This window comes from Symphalangus syndactylus, chromosome 8, assembly GCF_028878055.3.
Source record: "Symphalangus syndactylus isolate Jambi chromosome 8, NHGRI_mSymSyn1-v2.1_pri, whole genome shotgun sequence".
NCBI lineage: Eukaryota > Metazoa > Chordata > Mammalia > Primates > Hylobatidae > Symphalangus > Symphalangus syndactylus.
This window is the reverse complement of record NC_072430.2, coordinates 96,143,111-96,168,961: the sequence shown is the minus strand read 5'-3', so window position 1 is coordinate 96,168,961 and position 25,851 is coordinate 96,143,111. Positions and strand designations below refer to the sequence as shown.

The following is a 25,851-nucleotide window of genomic DNA, read 5'->3' as shown; positions in this document are numbered from 1 at the left end:
TCTTTGTCTCTTTTGATCTTTGTTGGTTTAAAGTCTATTTTATCAGAGACTAGGATTGCAACCCCTGCCTTTTTTTGTTTTCCATTTGCTTGATAGATCTTCCTCCATCCCTTTATTTTGAGTCTATGTGTGTCTCTGCACATGAAATGGGTTTCCTGAATACAGCACACTGATGGGTCTTGACTCCTTATCCAATTTGCCAGTCTGTGTCTTTTAATTGGAGCATTTAGCCCATTTACATTTAAAGTTAATATTGTTATGTGTGAACTTGATCCTGTCATTATGATATTAATTGGTTATTTTGCTCATTAGTTGATGCAGTTTCTTCCTAGCCTCGATGGTCTTTACAATTTGGCATGTTTTTGCAGGGGCTGGTACCGGTTGTTCCTTTCCATGTTTAGTGCTTCCTTCAGGAGCTCTTCTAGGGCAGGCCTGGTGGTGACAAAATCACTCAGCATTTACTTGTCTGTAAAGTGTTTTATTTCTCCTTCACTTTTGAAGCTTAGTTTGACTGGATATGAAATTCTGGGTTGAAAATTCTTTTCTTTAAGAATGTTGAATATCGGCCCCCACTCTCTTCTGGCTTGTAGAGTTTCTGCTGAGAGATCAGCTGTTAATCTGATGAGCTCCCCTTTGTGGGTAACCCGACCTTTCTCTCTGGCTGCCCTTAACATTTTTTCCTTCATTTCAACTTTGGTGAATCTGACAATTATGTGTCTTGGAGTTGCTCTTCTCGAGGAGTATCTTTGTGGCGTTCTCTGTATTTCCTGAATTTGAATGTTGGCCTGCCTTGCTAGATTGGGGAAGTTCTCCTGGATAATATCTTGCAGAGTGTTTTCCAACTTGGTTCCATTCTCCCCATCATTTTCAGGTACACCAATCAGACATAGGTTTGGTCTTTTCACATAGTCCCAAATTTCTTGGAGGCTTTGTTTGTTTCTTTTTATTCCTTTTTCTCTAAACTTCCCTTCTCGCTTCATTTCATTCATTTCATCTTCCATCACTGATACCCTTTTTTCCAGTTGATTGCATCGGCTACCGAGGCTTCTGCAAGCTTCACGTAGTTCTCGATACTTGGCTCTCAGCTCCATCAGCTCCTTTAAGCCCTTCTCTCCATTGGTTATTCTAGTTATCCATTCTTCTAATTTTTTTTCAAAGTTTTTAACTTCTTTGCTATTGTTTTGAATTTCCTCCCGTAGCTCAGAGTAGTTTGATCGTCTGAAGCCTTCTTCTCTCAAGTCATCAAAGTCATTCTCTGTCCAGCTTTGTTCCGTTGCTGGTGAGGAACTGCGTTCCTTTGGAGGAGGAGAGGTGCTTTGCTTTTTAGAGTTTCCAGTTTTTCTGCTCTGTTTTTTCCCCATCTTTGTGGTTTTATGTACTTTTGGTCTTTGATGATGGTGATGTACAGATGGGTTTTTGGTGTGGATGTCCTTTCTGTTTGTTAGTTTTCCTTCTACCAGACAGGACCCTCAGCTGCAGGTCTGTTGGAGTTTGCTAGAGGTCCACTCCAGACCCTGTTTGGCTGGGTGTCAGCAGCGGTGGCTGCAGAACAGTGGATTTTCGTGAGACCACAAATTCAGCTGTCTGACAGTTCCTCTGGAAGTTTTGTCTCAGAGGTGTACCTGGCCGAGTGAGGTGTCAGTCTGTCCCTACTGGGGGTTGCCTCCCAGTTAGGCTGCTCGGGGGTCAGGACCCACTTTAGGAGGCAATCTGTCCGTTCTCAGATCTCCAGCTGCGTGCTGGGAGAACCACTACTCTCTTCAAAGCTGTCAGTCAGACAGGGACATTTAAGTCTGCAGAGGTTCTTGCTGAATTTGTGTTTGTCTGTGCCCTGCCCCCAGAGGTGGAGCCTACAGAGGCAGGCAGGCCTCCTTGAGCTGTGGTGGGCTCCACCCAGTTGGAACTTCCTGGCTGCTTTGTTTACCTAAGCAAGCCTGGGCAATGGTGGGCACCCCTGCCCCAGCCTCGCTGATGCCTTGCAGTTTGATCTCAGACTGCTGTGCTAGCAATCAGTGAGACTCCGTGGGCATAGGACCCTCTGGGCCAGGTGCAGGACACAATCTCCTGGTGTGCCGTTTTCCAGGCCCATTGGAAAAGCGCAGTATTAGGGTGGGACTGACCCGATTTTCCAGGTGCCGTCTGTTACCCCTTTCTTTGACTAGGAAAGGGAACTCCCTGATCCCTTGTGCTTCCCGAGTGAGGCAATGCCTCGCCCTGCTTCGGCTCGTGCACAGTGTGCCGCACCAACTGTCCTGCACTCACTGTTTGGCACTCCCTAGTGAGATGAACCTGGTACCTCAAACGGAAATGCAGAAATCACCCATCTTCTGTGTCGCTCAGGCTGGGAGCTGTAGACCGGAGCTGTTCCTATTCGGCCATCTTGGCTCCCCTCTTTGCACCATTTTGTCATGCTATCAAATGGGTTTCTGAACTGCCAATTACTTTTTGTCTATATATATATATATATGTGACTTTTTCACTGAAACATTTAGAAATGTACACTATATATGTAATCTATTTACAAAACATAATCTATTTACACAAACAACATAAATATTAATAAAAATTTAAAAAATATATATATATATAATGTATATTTCTAAATTTCTTTAGACTTAATTTGGAGATACCTTCAAAGCCCTGATACCTTATCTAATTTACCATTTAGGTAGACAAATGACAGAACGTACCTTTCTCTCTGTTTTTCAGTTGCTAACAAACAACTTTATAGAAGACCTTGAAGGAGATAATTCCTAGAGTCTGACACAACAACAAACAGTCAGAATCTAAACTGGTTTGAAGGCAAAAGAAACTACCTTTTTAAAAATGCTAATGTTAACCTCCCCACTCCTTTTTTATTTAATACAATGATTAAGGCTTGGCCTACAAAGTCACTTATCCACACCCACTCTATAAGAACCAGAAGCTCTTTGAACATGTAGGCAGCTCCTGATCTCAGGTTTTCAGATGCCAAGAATCAGTTGAGGTAGCGATGTCATGTTCCAGTAGCTTGTGATCACATGACAACATCAAAGCTGAGGTAGGAACACCACTCCTCAATGAGTTAAGTGTTTAGAGATGGTTGCCATCTGTTGTAGCTATTTGTTCCTAAATAGGTAAATGTAAAAATAACCAGGCATTCCTACAGCAGTTCTCTTACAAAAAAAAAATAAATAAATAAGTTCATTAGCACATTTTCTGCCAGCATTTTTAAACGGCAATCTAGGTAATTCTGACACAGATGGTCTAAGGACTACACTCTGAGATGCACTGGTGTGTATACAAAGCCTCTCTCAATCAACAGACTGATCAAGCAGTGATTCCCAGGAATTGAGTCTGGTGCCAGGATGACTACTTAAGAATATAGAATTTTAGAAGCTACCCTAGATTTACTGGAGCCTAGAAATCTGCTTATGAATCTGTATACTTTAAGTTCTCCAGGAGATTCTAATAACACAGTCTGTGGTATTAGAGAGAAGGGGTTGGGTTTTAGCTTAACAAATCTGTGAGTGGGTCCTTATTCCATAATTTACTAGTGTCTAACCTTATGTAATATCTTTGGTCTGTAAAACAGCTGTTGTGAGGATTAAATAAAGCAATACATGTTGAGAGTCTAGCATGTAGTAACCTGCTTGCCATTGTATGCCCAGCTCTCAGTAAAATATAGAGAAGTAAAAATGTATGCTTCATGACTGAGAAACATATAATCTATTTACAAAAACAACATAAATATTAATAAAAATTTAAAATGAGTTTATAGTCTAAAGCTGCAACATGGTTGTACACACACACCAAAAAACACACAAGACACAATATTCAGAATAAAAAAATAGAGAAGTATAAAGACATAGGAACAATCATATAAAATTTTCTTTAAAATGTTTAATTCTTCTTTAGGTAACCTAATTCTCATTAAGTCACCAAATTTTTATTTAGATTATAGAAAAATATTAACATCATGAGTGGCAATCAACTTGTATTTATTATTTTATTATTTAAAATGAGAGGTAGAAAAATAGTGGTGTATACCGCGGAAGAGGTTTCATAGGATATTCTTAAAGGGGCCCAAGACAACCCTGAAATTTTATACAGAAGGGTTGTTTACATGAATATGGACATTTCTGGGGAGAGATCTATAGCTTTCATTTTTCCAAAGGGTTTTGTGGCCCCCCCAAAATGTTAAGGACCATTGAAGATTCCCGTTTACTACATTTTATGTGCACCCTTATTTATGCCAAAGAAATATGACTCCTGATTGATTGCATGCCAAATAATTTACTTGTTTGCTTTCTCTGAACTGTCCCTCTGAGTCAGTTTTCCACAAGCTTTAACCATTCAAATATCCCAAGAAAAGAAGGAAGAGTAAGATTCAATTTAAAAAAAAAAAAAAAAAAAAAAAAAAAGAAAACTCTAAAGCAGAGTTTCATGACTACCTCAACCTATTCGTATTCTGCAGATATCAGCATGGAAATTTATGTACATGTTTTAAAAGTTCCAGGGCAGAAATTAACTGATGATCATTTTTGAGTTTTTCCTTTTCATTTTTTATCCATTGCTCAGTTGTTTGAATTATTTTCCCATTAGTTCTGTGTTTCTTTTCTTCTTAGATAGAAAAGTGAAGGAACTTCCCTGGAAGGATACAATTCAATTTTGCCAACTTGCATTTTGTCAACTTAGCAATTTTTTCATTTGTGTTTTATTTATAATGTGGTAACGACACTATTGATGTTACGTGTTTTTATTATTTCTCTCTTTTTTTTTAGGTGTGTGTGTAATATTGACTGTTCTCAAACCAACTTCAATCCCCTCTGCGCTTCTGATGGGAAATCTTATGATAATGCATGCCAAATCAAAGAAGCATCGTGTCAGAAACAGGAGAAAATTGAAGTCATGTCTTTGGGTCGATGTCAAGGTAATGTTCATACCAAAATTCATTTCAAAGAATGTTTTTAGTCTTTGTGCAAAAATGAAAAGTGAAGAAAACTCCTTATTAGGCAGCTATTCCATTTCCAAAATGCAGTTCTTATTTACAATGGATAGTAGAGTCTACTGTAGCATTTGTGTCGATTATAGGATTTTGAGGGGCTCTCAGCAACCGTCCAGATCTGTCTCTATACAATGGAACTGTATTGTCACAATGCCATAAACACAGAAGCTAATGTTCACAAGATAGCAGACAATTTTCTTGCAAAGGGAAAAAAGAAAGTCAAAAACATTTTTAAAACGAATCTAAGAATTTATTAGACATCCTTGAAACTAAAAGCAAATCACTTCATTTTTATGTATTGATTCAGTACAAATATTTAAAATGCATTTTTAAAAGCAAGAGGTACTAGAATGTTCTATTTTCTTTCTTGCTCAGAAACAAGCATTTTCTTAGTTTTTGATTTGTTACTCCTTTGCCCAATTTCTCTCAGTTATAATCGTGAATCTTCTTCTTGTCTCAAACTTTAGAAAGCTCTCTTCATTTTATTATTTGCTCTCTTCAAACAGAAATTGACATTGTTTATCTGTCTTAGTATGCAGGTTGCTTAGAACTACAGTTGTAAAAGTTCCTTAATTGCAATGAAGATATTGTTGGAGGAAATACATAAGTTTGATATTAGATATTTAGGAAAGAGTTAATCGATTTTTATTGTTAATTTTTTAACACAGATAACACAACTACAACTACTAAGTCTGAAGATGGGCATTATGCAAGAACAGATTATGCAGGTACATAATATTTTCTTCTACAAAATGTGAGCTCTTCTATTAAAAGAGAGTCCTGGGAAATGGTTGTTTACTACTTATTCCAAAGTGAAGCTTGCAAGACTTCTAACATGTGCTAGTCTTCTCTTGCTTAGTTCAAGCTTTCATTAGGCAAGAGTAATTTTGTTGTTAAAGCAAAGAAGACATACTTTTTTTTGCCAGAGTTAAAGCAATTGTCAAAAATGTCACTAAGATATAATTAGCTTGTTTTGACAGTGCAAATGGTACAAATAACAAAACATTTATCAAATTAATAGCACCAATGGAAATCAATGCAATTTTTGGCACTATATTATAATAAATGCAAATGTTCTTGTTTAAATTTTCATAAAAGTCAACAATGAAAAGTTTGCTAATCTCTAAAAAGCTAGAAAGGACAGCTACAAATAGTAATGCAGGTTGTCTTTATTTAGATGCAAAGTTAAAAATGTATGTAAGGGTTTTTTTAATAGTAAATTTCTTTAACTTATTTTGAAACTAAAATGTAGTTTCTCAGACATGCTAAATTATAAAGCATTTTGTGTAAAAATATAAATCATATTTAGCAATTATTTCACTTTGAAGAATGTCTCTCGCTAATCTAAGTTTTCTAGAGTGAGAACTAATTCATGGGTATACAACTGAAATTTTAACAGATACTTAAATTTTATAGAAATTTGGGATAAAATATGTAAATAATATATAGGTTGATAATGATACGTGAAGTTTTTTAGTCAGAGCTTTTCATTTAGATATTAAGCAATCATAACTAGATTTATGGCAAATATTCAATCAAAAAGAGTTGTTTCTTGTCTTTTAAAATATATACTACCATCTATTCTTTCTTTCTGAAATTTCATTTTCTTTAACAACGGGATAAATGTCTATGAAATTTAAAAAATTAGTTAATATACTTATAGAGATCTGAAGTCTTTTAGAATTTGGAAATACAAAAGATATTTTAAACATTTTCCACAGTTTATCTTAATGTTTGTTTTTCAATATGTAGATGGAATTTTTGTGTGCTATAAGACAAATTATCATGGACAATTATACATGGAAAAACATTGGTTCTACCAGTATATAGCCATTCCCAAAGCATCCAGGAGAGAAATTTACAGATGTTCCTTGAAAAGAATAGTTCAGTGGTCTATAAGTTTGGAAAAGCTCATACAAACATACCCAGAACTTCTCACAGCTCTTATGTTCATTATAAAATATTTAAGAGACATGCATCTTTTATTTATTTATTTTACTTTTTGTTGTGGAGAATTTCAAATAAAGGTAAAATACACAAATGTAGGTTCTATAGCTTACTGAACCTACAAGTACTCATCATTCAAGCCCAGTAACACCAACTCGTGGCTAACCCAGCCCTGTCCTCACCCCTATCCTTTTTCCATACTTTCATAATATGTGGAAGCAAATCCTGGAAATTTCATCATTTCATTCACAAATACTTTAGCATGCATCTTGAAAACAAATCAATAATTTTTAACAAAATTACAATACTGTAATCATACCTAATAAAATTATGAATAGTTCCTTATAATACACAGCTTTTAACAAAATTGTTTGATAACACATTTTTTGCGGCATGTTTTGCAGTATTGTTTCCAAGAATGTACATTGTGATATGCTGATCCACAGAAATATTATCAAAAATAATAAAAGATAATAATGAAAAATCAAAGTCTGAGGCTAATTGTATATATTTTAAATTTTAAATGAACACAAATGTAAATTGTATATATTTTTATAAACAATTATTATATTTTGATGGTATTATAAGCCACTGCTACTAACTGCAATTAAAATACCTTTATTCCTATTTTGCAAACTAATTCATTTGGAAAAATCTTCAAAAATGTGGAATTTATGCATATCTTCTTTAGTGAACCATCCGTCTTTGTACTCATTGAAAAATCAAGCCTCTCCCTGAGAATTTTGTTCCTGAAACAAAGAACTCTTCAAGTTGATCAGTGTCAATATACAAATATATATGCATTTATAAAATTATTCCAATAAATATCATGAGAGATTCTACTGATCTCTCAAAGTCATTTATATTGCATGTTAACATTTTGCCCATTTCAAAGAGATTTGATAATTGAATTTTTATTCCAAAAAGTATTTATATATGGGTTTGGTTTTAAACAGATTATCTCTAATGTTGAGTGTCACTGTTCTTAACTGGCATTTTTTTTCCTATCTTATTGCTTTATTAGGCATAGGAAGAAAAAAATACATTTTTAATACATGCAAATGAAAACTCTTCTGTCACTCAGTGTAGTCCAGGATCTTCTAGTTTGGTGTCAGATTTATCCTGTAAACTCTAAAGAAAAACTTTTAAGATAAAAGTAAATTTTAAAAATACATGTTTGTTGAAATCCAAGTATAAGACAGAAACAAAGATAATGTCAACTGAAGCTTGTAATTCCTAGTTAAACATTGATTGCATACTTCAAGATTCTCAAGAAATTTATTTTAGATATATTTATCTTCATTAATGGGTTTCATTAGAATACAATATATACCATCTTTAGAAATCATTTAAGTAATAGGCATGTTCCTCAACATTTCCAAGCTTCCAATAGTATTTACAGTTTCCTGAATTTGGGAACACAAACTTTGGAAAAAAACTAAAAGGAACCACATAGAGAGTCTATGTGTCATTGTCCTCTTAATTACTATTTCATATGCTAAAATCTGTCCAAGGAGGGAAAACAGGAACTGTGTGACTCCTATCCCTCAAAGTTTGCTGTGTGCTCACAGCTCATTTAATGTCACAGCCACTTCCCTTGTTTGTTAGACACATATTCACGGACTCTCCCACCTGAGGGAAGTAAGGATCTAACATACTATCATTTTTGCCTTATATGTAGTTAATGCTATAGATTAAAAACCCTTACTTATCTCTCCCAGTTTTTTCTTTGAGCCTACTTTAAGAGCTATTAATACAGGAACACATGTTTCTGATTATAAAAATGGAGATCTTCTTGAAAGAAAGCCTAAATCTTAAAATAAATTAATTGTATCTCATTTTTAATATCAGTTAAAAGAGATCCCAGCAAGGATCAGCAGGAGGTGAATTACCAAAACGTGCAATAAATGCAAACGAAGGGAGCAATGCCTTCAACAAAACTAATATGTGCGGTATACTAGAGTGTGGCATACTTGCTCAGAGATGTGAATTTCATGATCCTCAAAGGCACATAAATGTAGTCGACAGTAGGAAACCAAAGAATTTGCTCAATCATCCCTGCCAGTATTACTTTCTGGTTGCATCTGATTTGGGTCTCTATTCTACCCTCTCTCCTTTAATGAGACCCAAGGCATTACAGAGTTTTGAATAAAGGGCTTTGGATCTCTTCATTTCAAAGCCCAGTGACAGGATACCTGTCAGATGAGCTAAACAGGCCATTTAATGTTACTCTCCCTTCATCAATATAAGACTTGGGCTTAGACTTAGGTCTGTCTCTACATCCACAGAAAGATTCAGGGAACACAAATTTTACAAACACACAAAGCTAGGGCTTTCCAGGCTTTTCATTGTTTTAAATTGCTAAAATTAAACTGTCCTTCAGGAAGTTTTTAAATAGCAAATGTTTTACACCTCTTGAAATTTGCAACATTTTCTTTCATATATATGTGTGTGTATATGTGTGTGTGTGTGTGTGTGTGTGTGTGTGTGTGTATCCCTCATGTCTTCTAATGGAAAAGAAAAATGAAGTTCAACTATTTGTTTATCCAGTATATATATGTATATTTTCTGATTGTGTTGTTTTTCTGTCTAAAAGTTTGGTCATGCTTCAAAAAAAAGGCTATATTTTTTCCAGTAAAAATGTACTTAATTTTATAAGTTGTTAGATATTTTATAAAATGAAGTCAGATGATATCGGTTTTAATTATCTAGAAAATAATTTTTTTTTATTTTATGACACCCTATACCAGTTTTCAGAGTTTGCAGTGTTTTATAATTAAAATAGATTTGTATTTTTCTTCCATATTTTTTAAATTGAAATTGTTTAAATAGAAATTGAAAACATAAAATCAGAATTGTTTAAAGAAAATACATATACCAGCAACATAGACTATTACAGTTACTGTATTTAGCCCTAAGTTTCTTTGCAACCAATACAAAAGAAGAAATTATGGTTGAATCAATTCATTCAACAAATATTTGCAAAGTCACTGCAATATGCAAGCCCCTGTCCTGGGGTTTACAGAGGTGAACAAGTCAACACAGGTATCTGCTAAATGAAACTTAGATTTTTATTGTCTGATAAAAAAATAAATAAAAAATAAGTTTAGAGATGAAAGACAAATTTCTCTATGCTTAATTATAAAGGAACTATTTAGCATAGATCTTTCTACAAGGCATCACTGAAAAACATAAAATGAATAAAATCTTCAACAGTGATTTTTACAAAATATGCCAAGAGGCTCTCCGTATGGCTGGGAATTTTTAAAATCAATTTTTGACAACATCCTAGAGCATAGAATTAAAATATGTATAACTCCAGGACAGTGTTTCTATGACAGACTAAAGTAATGACTTTCATTTATGGGTATTTCCAAACTGGAAAAAATAAATAAATTACAGAGGAAATGGCTATGAGGAGGAGCATGTTTAGCTTCTTTTCCTCATGTATACATAGGTTGAACAGGAACAGGAGTAAAGTTAGGGTAAAGACTATGCTGGATTATAGTATGTCTGTGGGGAGAAGATACTTCCCCTGGCTGTTCGTGAAAAATGTAAGTCCTGGATTTCATGTCCTCGGAGGGGAGACAGGGCCTCCCTAGCCCTGAGTCTAGCGACAGGCCTGCGTTGAGTTCCTGTGTTTACTTGTTGAACATTACACTGTGGCAATTCATTATTTCTTGTAATATTTATTTTTAGGAAAATTTCCATTCCTCATCTTCAAACAATAATCTATACATTAATCTCAGGTCTGAAATATGGAAGAAGGAAATCAGAAATAGTTAAACGACATTCTACCCATCCTATTAGTAACATCCCATTTTTCCACATTAAGAGGAAGTTGACATCTGGAAAAGGGTATCTAGATAGTTTAAGTGAGTTGTCCTAATAACTTGTTCTCTGTAGAAGCCATTGCAATTTACAAAGCCTTTTCATATATACTGTCTCCTTCAGTCTTCACAACAAACATGTGAAAGAGATACTATATGCTTTTGACAGGAAGATTAAATAAAAAGAGTATGTGATAGAACTAAGGTTAAAACCATCATTGCTAATTCCAGAATCCAGCGAGTGTGAGGACCAGGGAAGAAGTGTCACTATCTAACAAACAAGTCCCAGCTTTGGGACCGACTCTGCACCCTGAGCGTTAACCATTAGGCAGTTCCAGACCCAAAAATATTTCATCATGAAAATATTTCATCATGATGTTACGTTTTGTGAGATGCTCAAAAGAGTTACTCACATCTATGTATTCTAAGCATCCTATAAGTGATATAATGTTTGCTTTTAAATTTTTCCTTGTTCTGTTTCCTATTTTTCCACATAGAGAAGAGAAAGCAAGAGGAAAGTGTTTGCTACTGAGTAATCCTGCATTAATAAAAAAAATAAAAATAAACAGAAAATAAAAATTTTTAGCCATATTGTGATACGTCATAGCTTTACTAAGATTCACTCACATTGCTTCATTTCTTCTATGTCAACCCAATAAAGCACTAAGGGTACAAATACTAGAGGAAATAAAATTGAGTCTCAAAGAAGCTAAGTGGCTGAGCCGGAACGGGACACAGTATTTTGACATTTTGACTGTCTACCTATGTAAATAGGGTGCTTGCTTGATTTACCTAATATTTGCCTTGATTATGCCTCAACTCTACATATATAGGCATGAATATCAAATGATTTCATTTCATCTTTATAACATGAATTAATTCAGTTATGTGGCAAAAACCTACATTTAAAATGGAAGCGTTTTCCATTTGCTTGTGAACACAAGGAGCACTTCACCAGAAACCACGTTTTGTCTGGGCCAATAATTTGATCTGTAGGAAATAAATAAATAGCAGCAAATGCAGGCAGCAGCTTGTAGCACAAATATTGGTATCAACAGTGAAATAAATAAAAATGTTTGCCCAGGCTATTACAGTGCCACTAGATTAGCCTAGAATATTTAAGCCTAGGAAATGAATTAAGATGTCAAGATTTTTTCAAGATTTCTGAGCGAAAGTGTCTCATTGCAAGTATTTTCCCCTCTGGGATTTACATTAGAGTGCTGCAAACTTCATAAAGCTTTCTAAGAACTCTAACTCACAATTTTTCCTGCTCTCTTGAACTTCTGTGCTTTCATTGTTTTCCCCATAAAATCATGTAGCCAGTCATCTGTAATATTATGTTATGTTCATGGTTATAGATAAACACAGAAATGGTATTTGCAATACAGATGAAGGTTTTCCACTGAAGAGTTGCCTTGGGCCCTGGTAGACACTCTGGAAAACTTTGTATTTACGCACCAGTTCATAAACGCATCCTGCATCATTTATGTGCACTTTTTCCTATTTGAAATGTTCCTTTCTGTTACAAATTGTTCACCTTGCAGTGTTACTTGTCTACTCTTCTCTGCCATAAGTGTGCAGCAGCTGGTTTAGCGGTTGTAACCACAAGATTAGAGGGAACTGAGTTTAAACATTGGCCATGCTATCGTGGTGATTTAACCTTGTTAAATTAGTTGAAGCCTCAGTTTCTTGATCTGTTTAATGGAGATAGTAAGTCTACTTCCAAAGGATTGAAGTTTAAACTAAAAGACATCACGTAAGGCATTAACAAGCAAATTAGCAAGCTAGCTATTGTTACTTTCCTTTTGGTCTGAAAATTGAAGAGAATTGATTTTTATGGGAAATAGAGCACATTTTATGGAATATAGTCTGTCTGTATGATATGTGTTCAGAGTTTTTATACATATATTATCCTTTATGGACTCAAACAATTACAAGAAGTTTCTGGATTATTTTTCCTACCCAAGTCATATAACAGCTTGTTGCAAGAGACCTTGGCTGACTTTTTAATTCATCTATAAATAAATATTTACTGAATACTTATTTATAAGTTTTCAGCACATTAACACGTCTAAATATTAACAAAGCAAATTTTCTGATTTTCCTCCAGTCAACATATGTATGGTATATTTAGATCACATAAAATATTAATAATATGATCATGAGATTATTACAAGAAATTCAAATAGAAATTCAGTAGGAAGATATAGCTTATGACACAACTGCAGAATGATGATATCATATGCTTTCCTCAATGTAACCTTCAAAGTCAATCACTTATACTCTAGTGCATATGTTTAGAGGACCTAAATATTCATTATTTTAAAAAAGGAATGTAGTATATGGAAATTTATTTCTGTTTACGTAAAACATTATTTTCACTCAGAAATGTTAATGTTCACATGTCAATAATTCACACACACACACACCCCCCCGCAAAGAGATCAAAACAAATGTTTTTAATGAACTCATAGTAAAGAAAAGACAGGCCTATTTAGCATGGAAGACAAAGAGAAAAAAGCTATGTGAGTTCAAACGTCTAGATAACTGCTAGTGAGAATGCCATAATTCTCTACCTTAATTTTTCTTTTTACCTCAAGTATATGTTATTTCAATTCCTAGGAAGAGTCGTGTAAGTGCAGGTAGAATGTATGAAGCTTAAAGAAGAGTAGGATATATCCCAATGCTCTGTATAATTTCAAGGCACAATGTTTTCCATAAACCTACTAAATAGAATTTAAGCCATTTCAAACAAAAACAACACACAAACACACACATACACACACTATTCTGAGCACTTTGATTTGCTGCTTTTGTTAAAGAGTCTGACATGCCCCAAATATACAAGCCCACATTATCAAGAGCTTTAAAAATGCAGTTCTCCCATCTTAATGATTTGAAACTATATATAAACATTATCAACTAAAAATGTCTTAAAATAGCTATACAACAAAATCTCTCAAAGAAAGAAATTACATTTCTAAACAGCTATTTGTTTCATGGTTGTAGCTTGTTTCCTCCAGTTGTTCATTCAGAAAACACACTTTTACTTTTGAACTTGGACGTAATCAAAAGGAACCAAATTTGTGGACCAAACTCCAGGCATAACAAGAATGTAGAAATCAGTGCTAAGGCTTGAGGCAAGTGGTGGCCTAGTAATCTAGGAATAGTAAGGAGGATTAAGGAGGACAGTACTCCACCTCTGAGTCCTGAAGTGCAGGGGAGGAGGGTAGAAAATACAGCCACTTTGTGAGAGGGTGGAAGGGGGTTGGTATTCTCAGAAAAATCTAGTGTTTCAGTATGCAAGAAGAAAGGTGAGAATTTCATTGAAGCTTCTAAGGCTAGAAGGGAATTTGCCAATTCTGCAGCACAGTTTTGGGTGAGCTTTGGGAAGTTTTTGGAAGTTGGGGGCAGAGAGATGGGCTTAATCGAGGGCCGAGAACCAACAAGGGCAGCACATTGTGGGTCTGATGATTTGGTGCAAGATGGATAACTGGACAGGATAATACCAGAATTATACTTTCGATAGTGACTAAATTCATGATCGGGGCAGGTATTGCTCTCAGACTTGTAGACTCAGATATCTAAATTTTCACTCAGAAATGTTAATGTTCACAGACAATTTACATCCTCTGACCAGTGTTTTCTCTTCCTAGAGTTGAATTGCCTGAGAAGCCCAGTTATACTGAGGTTACTCGGTGAGCCTAACTAGAGCATATATTCTTTAGATGTTTAAGGCATCGAGCTAAAACAGCCTGATGCAAATGTCAACACAATAGGGATTCCACTGCCCTCAAATTAGGATAAATAAGTGTCCTTGGCTAGGCCCTCCTCCCCAACTGTCATACCTTGCTCTAACATTCTTGACCTGACCATCCTGGGTCTGAGTTTCCATTTCTGGGTGGCCTCCCACCCAGTCCATCTGTTTTCTCAGATATAGTAAATTTAATCAGGATAAAATTGAGGCCTGGTTTCACAGAAGCCATTTCATGACTTTAAGCCTGAGCTCCTCTGGGATCTCTAGCTCAGTAGCCCCAAGAAACGACCATTTTAGTATATATCTCAGTCCTTATTGGATTGCTATGTCCTTCTGCAATGGGAAAACTGCAAATGTTTTTTCACAAAGTTAACTTTGAAAGGCATTTTTTAACATATAATTTAAGGTGGTTTGGCCAATAACAAAGAAAAGTGAATATTTTTTCCTATGGTAGATCAGCATTTATGCTAGCAAATGCCTTTTATGGTGACGTTGTTAATGTTTAACTTAATAAAACACAGACAGAATGAATGTACTAATTATCCTGCATTTCTGCAGAGAGTTATTGATGCATTATCAATGTTTCATAGCGTTACATAATGTTCCTGTAAAATATATTTCACACGATTAAAAAAAAAAAAAAAAAAAAACCTCTGCCTTAATCTGTCTTTCACATTTTCTGAGGTTGAAAGCTGTGTGTGTCATACATTAGAAAACTCCCTCCCAAAAGTATGTCTTTAAAAATTTCATTTACTAATAAAAATGTCTGTTTAGCTAAAAAAAAAAATCAATAGTTTTTAAGTATTCATAAAATGGAGACTAAAATCAAGCTCCATTTGTCCTCTAGAAATTAAGTATTCCAGAAAGACCATGTTATTAGTCTATAGACTTTAAACGAACAAGCGATCAGTGCTTTGTCAGGCAGTACACATCCAAATTCACTTCTGCAGATTGGCTGTTCATGTACTGTCAAAATTATTCTACAAATCTTGCACCACTGGATTGTTTTCCTATTTACTTTTCTATTATTTAAAGAGCACCAGGGAAGTTGAAGGTTTCCTGTTGTTTGAAATAATCTCTGAGCTATCCTCACACCCCTAGCCACTCACTCATTCCCTACAGCTGGCACATATGCCTTTGTTATTGATTTTTGATTTTTAATGAAATATAGCTATAGAAGCATGAGAAACAACCAACAGGCAGACCAGGGAAACTTATCTGTGAGATGGTTTTAATAAAGTGTCCACATTGTCTTCTATATGTAGAAAAATTAAGAGTAAGCCTAACAAACATTCCATCAACAATGATAGGCAACTATTAATGCTTATGTATCTAAGTAGATTGTCAGTGCTATATTCTAATATTGAAGTTGGTTGTTTTCTGCAGCTTAGCATACTTCTGAGCTGTTCATCTTAGCCATGAATTGATATGTACTCAGGAAACACAGCTAATTGTAATGTTATCCTAAGAAAACCATTATCATCTTCATTATAATCATGATTATCATCATCATTATAATCATCAGGAAAATAATACCACTGGAATAGGCTCATTTTAGTTCATTCCAAAATCACCTAGAAATTATATGTGTGTTATCTGTTGTTTTGGATTCTCTACAAGGCTATTCTCCAATGACATGGATAATCATATTTTTAATTTCACTTGGATTTTAGAGCCAATGACTTACAAATAGCATTTTGTAGAAGAGCTTGGAGTAGGATGCAGAACTTTTGACTTAGTCTCATCTCTATTCTAATTCATCTAAATTTAGTTACTTAGCTTCTCAGAACCTGTTTTCTCATCAGTAACATTTGAAAGTAAGATTAACCAGCCTGGGCAACATGGTGAAATCCTGTCTCTACAAAAAATACAAAAATTAGCTGGGTGTGGTGGCATGCGCCTGTAGTCCCAGCTATTCAGGAGGCTAAAGTGATAGGATAGCTTGAGCCCCAGAGGCCAAGGTTGCAGTAAGCCAAGATCATGCCACTGCACTCCAGCCTGGATAACAGAGTGAGACTCTGTCTCAAAAAAAAAAAAAAAAAGTAAAAAGAAAGTAAGATTATGATGTTGTCTTTCCAACTTTCGAGGTCTATAACAAAGTATATAGCTTTAGTTCAGAAATCATGATTGAGGGAAAATTGTTGACCATCACCTTATGGCAGCAGTTCTCAATTTTGCCTCTACCAACCTTCCTCCTCCTCACTTCCCTCCCACTTCCCATTCAGGGGACACTGGCATTATCTGGAGACATTTTTGATTGTCTGGGGAAGGGGCAGGGGTAAGTACTGCTGACATCTAGTGGGTGGAGGCCAGATATACGGCTATACATCGTACACTGCACAGGACAACATTATCCAGCCAGAATGTCAATCGTGTTGTGTTTAAAATCCTGCTTTTTGGTGCTAGAGATTAGGGGAAAATACATATTAGATGAGGTCTAGAAGTTAGGAAGTATTGTGGAGTCCAGAGTTGGCCTGCCTAATCATTCCTGAATTCTCCCATTCCCCAAAAGAAGATAAAATCCCAGAATGAAGATCACCAGCTTAGTCCAAGGTTCTTTTCATCTTGCTGCTGCTTCAAACATACACATCTACCCACTTTTTTCTTTTCTTTTTTTTTTTTTTTTTTTTTTTTTTGAGATGGAGTCTCACTCTGTCGCCCAGCCTGGAGTGCAGTGGCACCATGTCAGCTCACTGCAACCTCTGCTTCCCCAGTTCTAGCGATTCTCCTGCCTCAGCCTCCTGAGTAGCTGGGATTACAGGCATGTGCCACCATGCCTGGCTAATTTTTGTATTTTTAGTAGAGACATGGTTTCACCATGTTGGTCAGGCTGGTCTCAAACTCCTGACCTCATGATCTGCCCATGTTGGCCTCCCAAAGTGCTGGGATTACAGGCGTAAGCTACCACACTCGGCCCCACTTAAAAAAAAAAAAAAATGATAGTTGTCCCAAAATAGAAATGTGAGGTTTCACAAATAAGAGGCAGTATCTGTCTCTACAAAGGCTCATTAGAATGATGAAAATTCATCTGGCTAAAGAAGTTGTTTTTCTTTTAGTTATAGGTTATTGAGGAAAGTCTCATAGACATAATTGGATCGCTTATCTTATTCAGTATTCCTAACTAGTATTTGCATAACTTGGATCCCTGCTTTTCTTCTGTTCAAAGCCATGTCATCCTTTTGTTCATTCTAGCTACTTCTTACAAATTTTGACTAAATTACTGAGCCAAACACTGACTCTTTGAAAGATTGTTTAATGATGATTTTTAAGGAGGCAATAGCAACCATTTCAAAGCTTCTTTTTATCTGGGCACTTCCTCTTTATACATTTTTGTAAGCCTTGGCTCATAGAAATATATTTAAAACCAACTGGCTAAATTCTATTAAAACACTGAATGGCAATAAACACTCAATGGCAGTTTTTAAAACTGTCATGTTGTTTATGGAACAAAATGTTTGGTATGCCATTAAAACTGAAGTGTTCATGAAAACTTTCATAGCTCAAGGAGACAGGGAACCTGAAGAGGTTCTTAAGTGGCAACTTAGTACCCAGCTACACTGTGTCACATTCCTCTGGGAAGGACAGGAATGTGCAATACTGTTTGTTAGGTGGCTCCCAGTAACAGACCCTCCTTGGAACAGTAATATACCTGACTGTATTGGTGTGCTGTCTTACCTACTGAAATAAAGCTATTGGTCTTGCAACAAGGACAGTGAAGATATTTGTTTAAAAAGACAGCTTGAAAAAACAGCAAAGACAACAGGAAATGATAAACGAGCAAGCCTTTGCCACAATAATTACTGTAGTATTGAAACAAATGAATAACTTTCACAGCAATGTTATTTTCTGTCTTAGATTATACTACTACCTATTCATACAGCATGTGCACCATTGCTCTTTTACTGGGAAAAATATCTAAGAAGGAGGAGTTGGTTAATAAATTGTCTGATAAATTTGTGTTAATGTTTCAGAAAACTTACAATGTCTTGTGAAAACAGACTATCTCTGAAAGATGGAACAGTTGTTTTGTTTTTTATCTTCACTAGTTTTATGCTAAAAGTCATTAGAAGAAAAACTGAGGTAAATCCCTCTGATACAGACTGGTGAAATAATATACAACAATTATTTATAATCTATTTTGTGAATGTTATTCTATATGTGATTCGTTAGTTCCTACTGAAATGTTTTGGTTTTGTGAAAAATACGTGGAACAAATTATCAAAAAAACTAAATTCTATACCTAGCTGCTAAATTTATAGATGTTACATAACTTCTCTGAGAATCTGTAAAATAAAGATTGTATCTATATCTCTTTTTTTTTCCTTTTTCCTATGTTTCAGATATTAAAGCCCTTTGTGAGCTATAACTCACTATGGAATTGTAAGAGATTATTACTGACAAAGATTTAGGATATGGATATGCCTCATTCTAAGTGTTTTCAATATTGTCATCAAATTTGTATTTTCTAGATAGAAGTAATTATTTCATTTGGATAGCATAATTTGATCTAATCTTAACAAAATTCAGACTGAAGATTTTTTAATTCTACATTTTTATTTTCCCATTTTTGTGTATCAGTATATTAATTGGGTAATATTTTTAAAAATTAGATGATAAGGATGATGGACTCTGTCTTTTTTTGATATATGTTAATATATACATAAAGCTTCAAATTTATGCTCCAAGTAGTTCTGTTCCCCACTGATTAGCTTAAATCTCATTCAAACTCCATTTCCCAAAAGCATAAGGGCTCTTTGGAGCAACTGTTCATATTATTACAATGAGTTTTTTTTCCCCTCCCCTAATGTGTTTCTAAGTAATGGAAGAGTTTATTGGGCTCAACATGTTTAGAGTGTTTCAGAATGTGTGCACAAAGTATACTATGTTAGTCTAAGATGATATTATTTGGCCTTAGAAGAGAAATCTATTATATAATTTGAATGTAGTAGTAATGCCCATTAAATTTATGAGTTTAAAATGTTAAGAGCATGTTACAAACCCCATCATTCCTACATTTCATTCCCTCATTTCAGGGATTTCATTGAGATTTTTTTCTCAATCAATAGAAACATAAACTATCAAAGGAAGGATTTTAAGTTGTAACTCTTGTTCTCTCTCTGGGTAAACAGAAAGTAAGGAAGTCACCAATGTAGTTACTGGTGTTCATGAAGATTAAATTCTAACCCCTCCCATCATATATATGACACTTTATCCTGTTTTTAAATTTATTTGGAGAAACTTAGATTAACTTTGGAAAAACAGATTTTCTAAGCTTTCTTGATCACCTAATCCAATAGCTAATATCCCTTCTATAAAAAGGAAATTCATTTTTTTAATTAACAAAATTTTTTCACTGGACTTGATTTCCAAGAGTGCCCTTTATTACTTTAAAACGAAAAATAAAAGAAAAAAAGAACTTAGGAAGTTTACCTCCATAGCTTATATTACCTTTAATTAACATAATATTTTCAGCTGATGAACTACTAGGGTTTAGCAGAATACATCTACGAACTATTATTCGACTTTGGATTACATTTTGAGCCTTGAAATAGCATAGTTCATTCATTGCTGTATGTGACATTTTAAAAAGCTGAGCAAACAATATTATTCTTGGAAAAGAAAAGTTCTTTCTCACTGGATTCACCATTTAGAAACAATATTGAATTTATTTGAATCAGAAAATTGTCTCTAAAAACTTGAAATGAATATAAACATTACGCAGATGATCTCACCTCTTATTTCCTGCTTTAGTACTGTTCTGTTTCCTTTGAGTGGTTCTTAATATTCATTCAAACATTGTATGTGTTCAGATGTATCCCAGAGCCACAGTTTGCTCTCACTTTTGTCAGCGCCCAGGTTTACTGGGCTCTGTACTTCAGAGCTGTGCAAGGCTCCTATGCTCTGGGGTAGACCCCTCTTAATAAGAGACATGTTATAATCATTCTACCAAGCACTGTCATCTTATATGTCAAGAGCACTTGTATATTTTACCACTATTTCTTCACCCGTAGAAAGCATATGGTGCTTTTAGGTGACTAAAGTTCTCCTGCCTTAGCCTTCAGGCAAAATTCTTACATTCCTTGGAGTAACAAAGGTTCATATCCCTTTTTGCCCCAGGAGAAAAAAAAACAGACTAAGATGCATCATTAATCACGCAAACTGTCTACTGCAACTGTGCCAAGAAAATGATCATCCTCATACTACCCATCAATATTCCTGACACTTGTCTAAAAACTCAGGTCATGCATATCCATCTGCCTTTAGAGAAGTGTCAATGTGCAAACATCCTTCCACTATTTTTAGGGTCGTGTTAAAATTATTCACCACCTGCCTGTCAGTTCATCCAATTTGTAATATTATCCTGAACTACCAATGTCTATTATTGGTCATTCCTCTTTTGCATTGTGTTTTTAAAGCATTAGAGTGTAGGATGTTTTTGAAACTGTCAAATAGGAGACAGTAGAATCCTACTGGAGGCCAGAGTTCCCACCAATAAATTGCTACACTCGGTGTCCCCTCATGCTTAATAGAATATGCAGACATTTCGGGCTCCCATTTCTACTGCAAGCTCCACCTCAATCTTATTTCTGGTAAATGAATTATTGTTTCTAATGACTTTTATTATAAAATCCACCACATTTCTATCTTGGGAAATTGTTCTAAGAGGCTAAAAACACACCTTACAAGTAAAACAAACCTTTTAAAATTAAGGAGTCAAAGAAGAGCTGTTCTGATAAAACTGTACATACTCAAATGCCTAGTAATATTTTTATATTCAAAATTTAAAATGAAATGGAAATTTTGATAGAAAAATATGATGTAGCATGAGAAACTCAAGCAATATCTTGATATGTCTCATCTATTATTCTTAGTATAAAACTCATAACTCCTAAAACTAGCTAGTCAGTCAAATTTGTTCACTGGTGTCAAGTCACTTTTTAACATTTGCATTTTACATCTAATGTAATTTTGAAACTAGTGTAACTTTCTCCATGCTTTTTTTTTTTTTTTTTTGCCTGTTTTCATTGTCTTGTGCTACACCTGTGAAACAGGTTATAATATCTTGGAGGTGAGGCATCTCCATGTAGATGGGAAAATCTCAGAACTGAGATTTAATGCACCCTTGGTTCTAGTTGTTGCTATACATGAATCCTCAGGAAGACCTCTATTAGGTATTGCATTTGACCATAACCTCCATGAGTCTTCGTTTTCTTATCTGTAAATTACAGATCTTAGATAATCTCTAATGTCTGTTTCATATAATAGCCTACCTTTCTATTAATTTGTACAATAATGACACATAAAGCCATGGACTGAAGTGCTCAGTCCTTGGTAAATAATGACTTTTCCCAGAATTTGCATAAATATGTTAGAATCCTGAAAATGGGTAGCAAATTCACAGTGTCTCTTCATAATTGTTGTTGCTATAGTCAACGTTGCTGGCCCAACCCATCAAAATCATAAATTGTAAGCCTAGAAAAGTACCAGTGATTTTCAGACAGTATCAAGTGACTTGAGTTTAACTGTGACATTCATAAAGTCACGTGTCCTAGTTCTTAGGCTTGCTGGTATCCAGGACTTCAAAGTGGCAGATATAACAAAGCAACCTAAGACCTACGAAATCTATTCATGTGGAAGATGAAGGAGCTTAGGGAGCTTATGATTTAATTAGCTACTTGGGATCAGAATTTTAATTAGTAAGTTCCTTATGAGGATTGATAAATGTATTACCGATGCTGGTAATATTTGTTATGACTTTTTGGAAATAAGGAAATTCAGGGGCCAACTACACCCAAGATGCTCTAACTTTATATTCAGAAACCCATGTTACTCAAACAAGTACATGTATGCTAAATTATAATTATTCAAATAACTTTTATGGCAAATAGAAAATAAAGCATTAAGAATGCTAAAGTAGAAATAACAGAAACACATTTATTTTGCATTTACTTTCTGTCATGCATTACATATACAACATGCTATCTCATCTCTTCACAACCTGCCTGGGAATCAGGTATAATGAAGAAAGCATAGCTCAGAAATGTTGATGCAATAGGACAGGGATTCAAGCTGATGTGTGTAACTATAACTGGCAACAGGAGAAGTCAAGAGTGTTTCAGAAAATGGTAGTGTTTGCATTGAGTGTACCTGGCAGAGAAGAGAAAAAACGTTATAGACATAGGGAACAACATTTAAAAGGCAAAGAGGCTTCAGTGAGTGGGAATGTTTAGGGAATGACAAATAGTTTCATGGCTAAAGCACGGAATGAAAAAGTGGAACAACTGGAGCTAAGTGAGAGTAGTGGTTTGTTGCTTCAATTAAGTCTCTTTCCTGATTTGCAATAGAAGCTAAAATTTATCTTCTCCTCAATAGGGGAGTCACTAAGGTATTTTAAATAGTGTCATATTTTTTATTAAAAAAAAAAAAAACCTGGCAGCAGAGTGAAGAGCAGGCTAGAGAGGGAAGGAGCATTAGGAAAGATTAATTAGAAGACGACGGTCATAACAATGAAGAATGAGTGTTGTGGATGATGGTAGCAACAGAGAGAAATACATAGATTTTAGGTGGATTTAGGAGATAAAAGGTTACCAGATTTGCTAACTGACCAGGCAAAGAGAAGTGGAAAGTCAGGGAAAATACAAAGGTTCCTGGTTCATCTGGCTGCCTAGATGAATGACAGTTCCATTCACTAAGATAGGGAAAAAAGTATCAGGAAGAGTAGGACTCGGGCCCAAATAATGAATATGTTCATTTCTATGTTGATATCTTCATCAGCATAGATGACTGGAGGTCTGGAGAGAGGAGGGCATGGAAATGATTATGTGGTAACCCTCAAGTAGAGGCAGACGCTGGGGGCGGCAGGGAATTCAAGTGGAGGAAAAAGCAAAGATGACCAAATAAATACCTGGGTAACCATGGGGCAAATAACAAGAAGCCCTGGAAGCAGATGGAAATTGTGAAAATACTCATTAGCTTCTTTCTCTTTTGTTTTCTTCCTTCTTGCTTCATGTTTTTCTTTAATGTCAGATGAACAATGATTTCACTGTGAGAGTTGTATTTTAAAATGTTCTTCCTGTTGCAACACTTACTTTTCTGTACAGTGGGGCCTAACACTTACAATTTGCCCTGGCTGTTTTCTGTGCTCACAAAGATGTGCTTCCTCATTGTCTCCTGGCCTGCCCTTCACACCTTCCAGGGTAGGGCTGCTGGGCCACTCTCTTTCCTGTCCATGTCACTCCATGCATTCTCTCTGCCAATAGTGTATTATTTTCTTCGCTGTGTTTAATGTGAGCAGATTTATTTATGTATTTGTGTTTTTACCTTTTTATTTTATGTCATCTTTTCTCGTAATAGAAACTCCATGAGGGCAGGGGATTTGTCTTGCTCACTGTAAATGCAGTGCCTAAAAGAATGCCTGACAAATAGTAGACTCTCAATAATTATTTGTTGAGTAAATGAATAAGACTGAGAGCTACCTCTCTAGAAACCAAACTACATAAAATTTTAAAGGAAGCTCCATACCAAATTAATATCTCTTTGCTTTCTCCTCAAGGAATTCTAACCATACTAATAATATTTAACCAACTTATAATGCAAAGCCACATACAGGTGCTAAAACATATATATATATATATATATATATATATATATATACATCATATATATTCATCATATATATACATCATATATATATTCATATATATATTCCTCAAACATACATATATATATATACATCATAAATTAAAAATTTTCACTCCTGACAAAATGGATCCTAGTTAGAGGGTTTAATTTTTTTTATCTCTACTGGGCATTTAAAAAACATTTTAAGGAGGAACTTGTATAGAAAATATAATTCCAAACATTGCTTTGGAAGTAATAGCACAGCCTGTTTACTGAGAGGGGAAAAAAGAGACCTTCATATGCAAATGTATGGCATTTGAAAATGTCATATAGCTACATCTACATATAAATAAGCTGCTCTCTGAATTCCAGGGAAGGGGAGAGTTTATATAGCATTAGCCAATTTCTCTGTCAAAGTAAAGTAAACTAATAGAATAGCAGTGACTCAAGACATGGAAAAGCACATCTTTACTACCTCTTAATACAGTTGTGGCACTCCAGGTCAAAGACCACCTGGCCAAAATCCAAACCTAAATGAAATCAAATCCCACAGTGCTTGAATGGCAATAGAAATGAATCAGCTAGAAGAAAAGTGATTCACAGATCAAAAAATTGACAACTTCCTGTCAAGTATTTGCTTCCTTTCTAAACAGTAACATGAAAACCAAAGGCTTCATGAGGTCTCCTACACTTAGCCTCTATGCCAGAATTGTTTTTCAGGTGGGGTCCTAAAGATTAAGCCAAAAGAAGAAAAGATTTAATTTTTACCTCTTTCCTATTTCATATTTGTTTCATTGCCCATATACAAGATGGTCACTTCGGGAAAATTTCTCCGGTAAACCATAATATGTAAACTACCATATAGGGATAAATAACTCCTTTGTATTAAATAAATTTTTCCTCCAGAAGACCTGAGTACCATTCAATAAATTCTATTTTTCCTACATTGTATGGTTCTCCCAGCTCCTGGAGGAGTTAATTGGCCTCACTTGAATAGGCAGCCCATTCCTGGAGACCAGGTGCCCCGGTATTATTTTTACAATAGGCCATTTGCTGCTTTCCAAGTTGAGGCTACAGAATTCACCATAAGAAGAAAAAAATCTTAATAAATTATTTTATGTAATTTTTACTGACCATTTCATGCAGTCCATGTGGGAGTTATGCTTCCCTACCAGGAGGAGCTGACTGCAATCTACCAGGGGTGCCTGCACCACAATTTCATTTTAGGTGCTAAAAAGCGTAACAAAGCCTGCCCTGGCCCTTATACGGCATATTTATAAGGGAGCTCAGGCTGAGAAAATAAGCTTCTAGAATGATAACTGAAGGGAAATACTTGTATTTTAGAGAAAAAGACATTTTAGTAAGCTTAAGGTATCAATGGGGAAGAAAAAGGAAAATTCAATAGTCAAAGGAAAGCAAGAAATCGGGGTGGTCTTCAGATAGATCCATATAATTGCTTTTTTTTTTTTTTTTGGAATAGGGCTGAATGCTTGGCACTTTTATTAGTGCTTCTCTTTGAAATGACCTTTCAATGAAAGAATTATTATCACCATTATAAAGATAAAGAAATTTAGGCTCAGAAAGATTAAGCAATTTGTCCAAGGTCACCCAGCTATTTAAGAAGCCGAGAGTATGTATAAACTGAGATCCCTTTGACCACAAAGCTGGCCGATCGCTTTCCATTATACCAGCCTGCCTCTCGATAAATT

General features: G+C 35.1%; 1 protein-coding gene across 1 annotated transcript in view; it reads left to right on the top strand.

Annotated features, from left to right (window-relative positions):
- The window catches only part of TMEFF2 (transmembrane protein with EGF like and two follistatin like domains 2), a 255,232-nt gene that overhangs the window by 200,160 nt on the left and 29,221 nt on the right, over window positions 1-25,851 (top strand). The window contains exons 6-7 of the mRNA XM_055290076.2: window positions 4,764-4,912; window positions 5,656-5,715. Coding sequence (XP_055146051.1) covers window positions 4,764-4,912; window positions 5,656-5,715 — 209 coding nt within the window. The remainder of the gene's footprint in view (window positions 1-4,763; window positions 4,913-5,655; window positions 5,716-25,851) is intronic.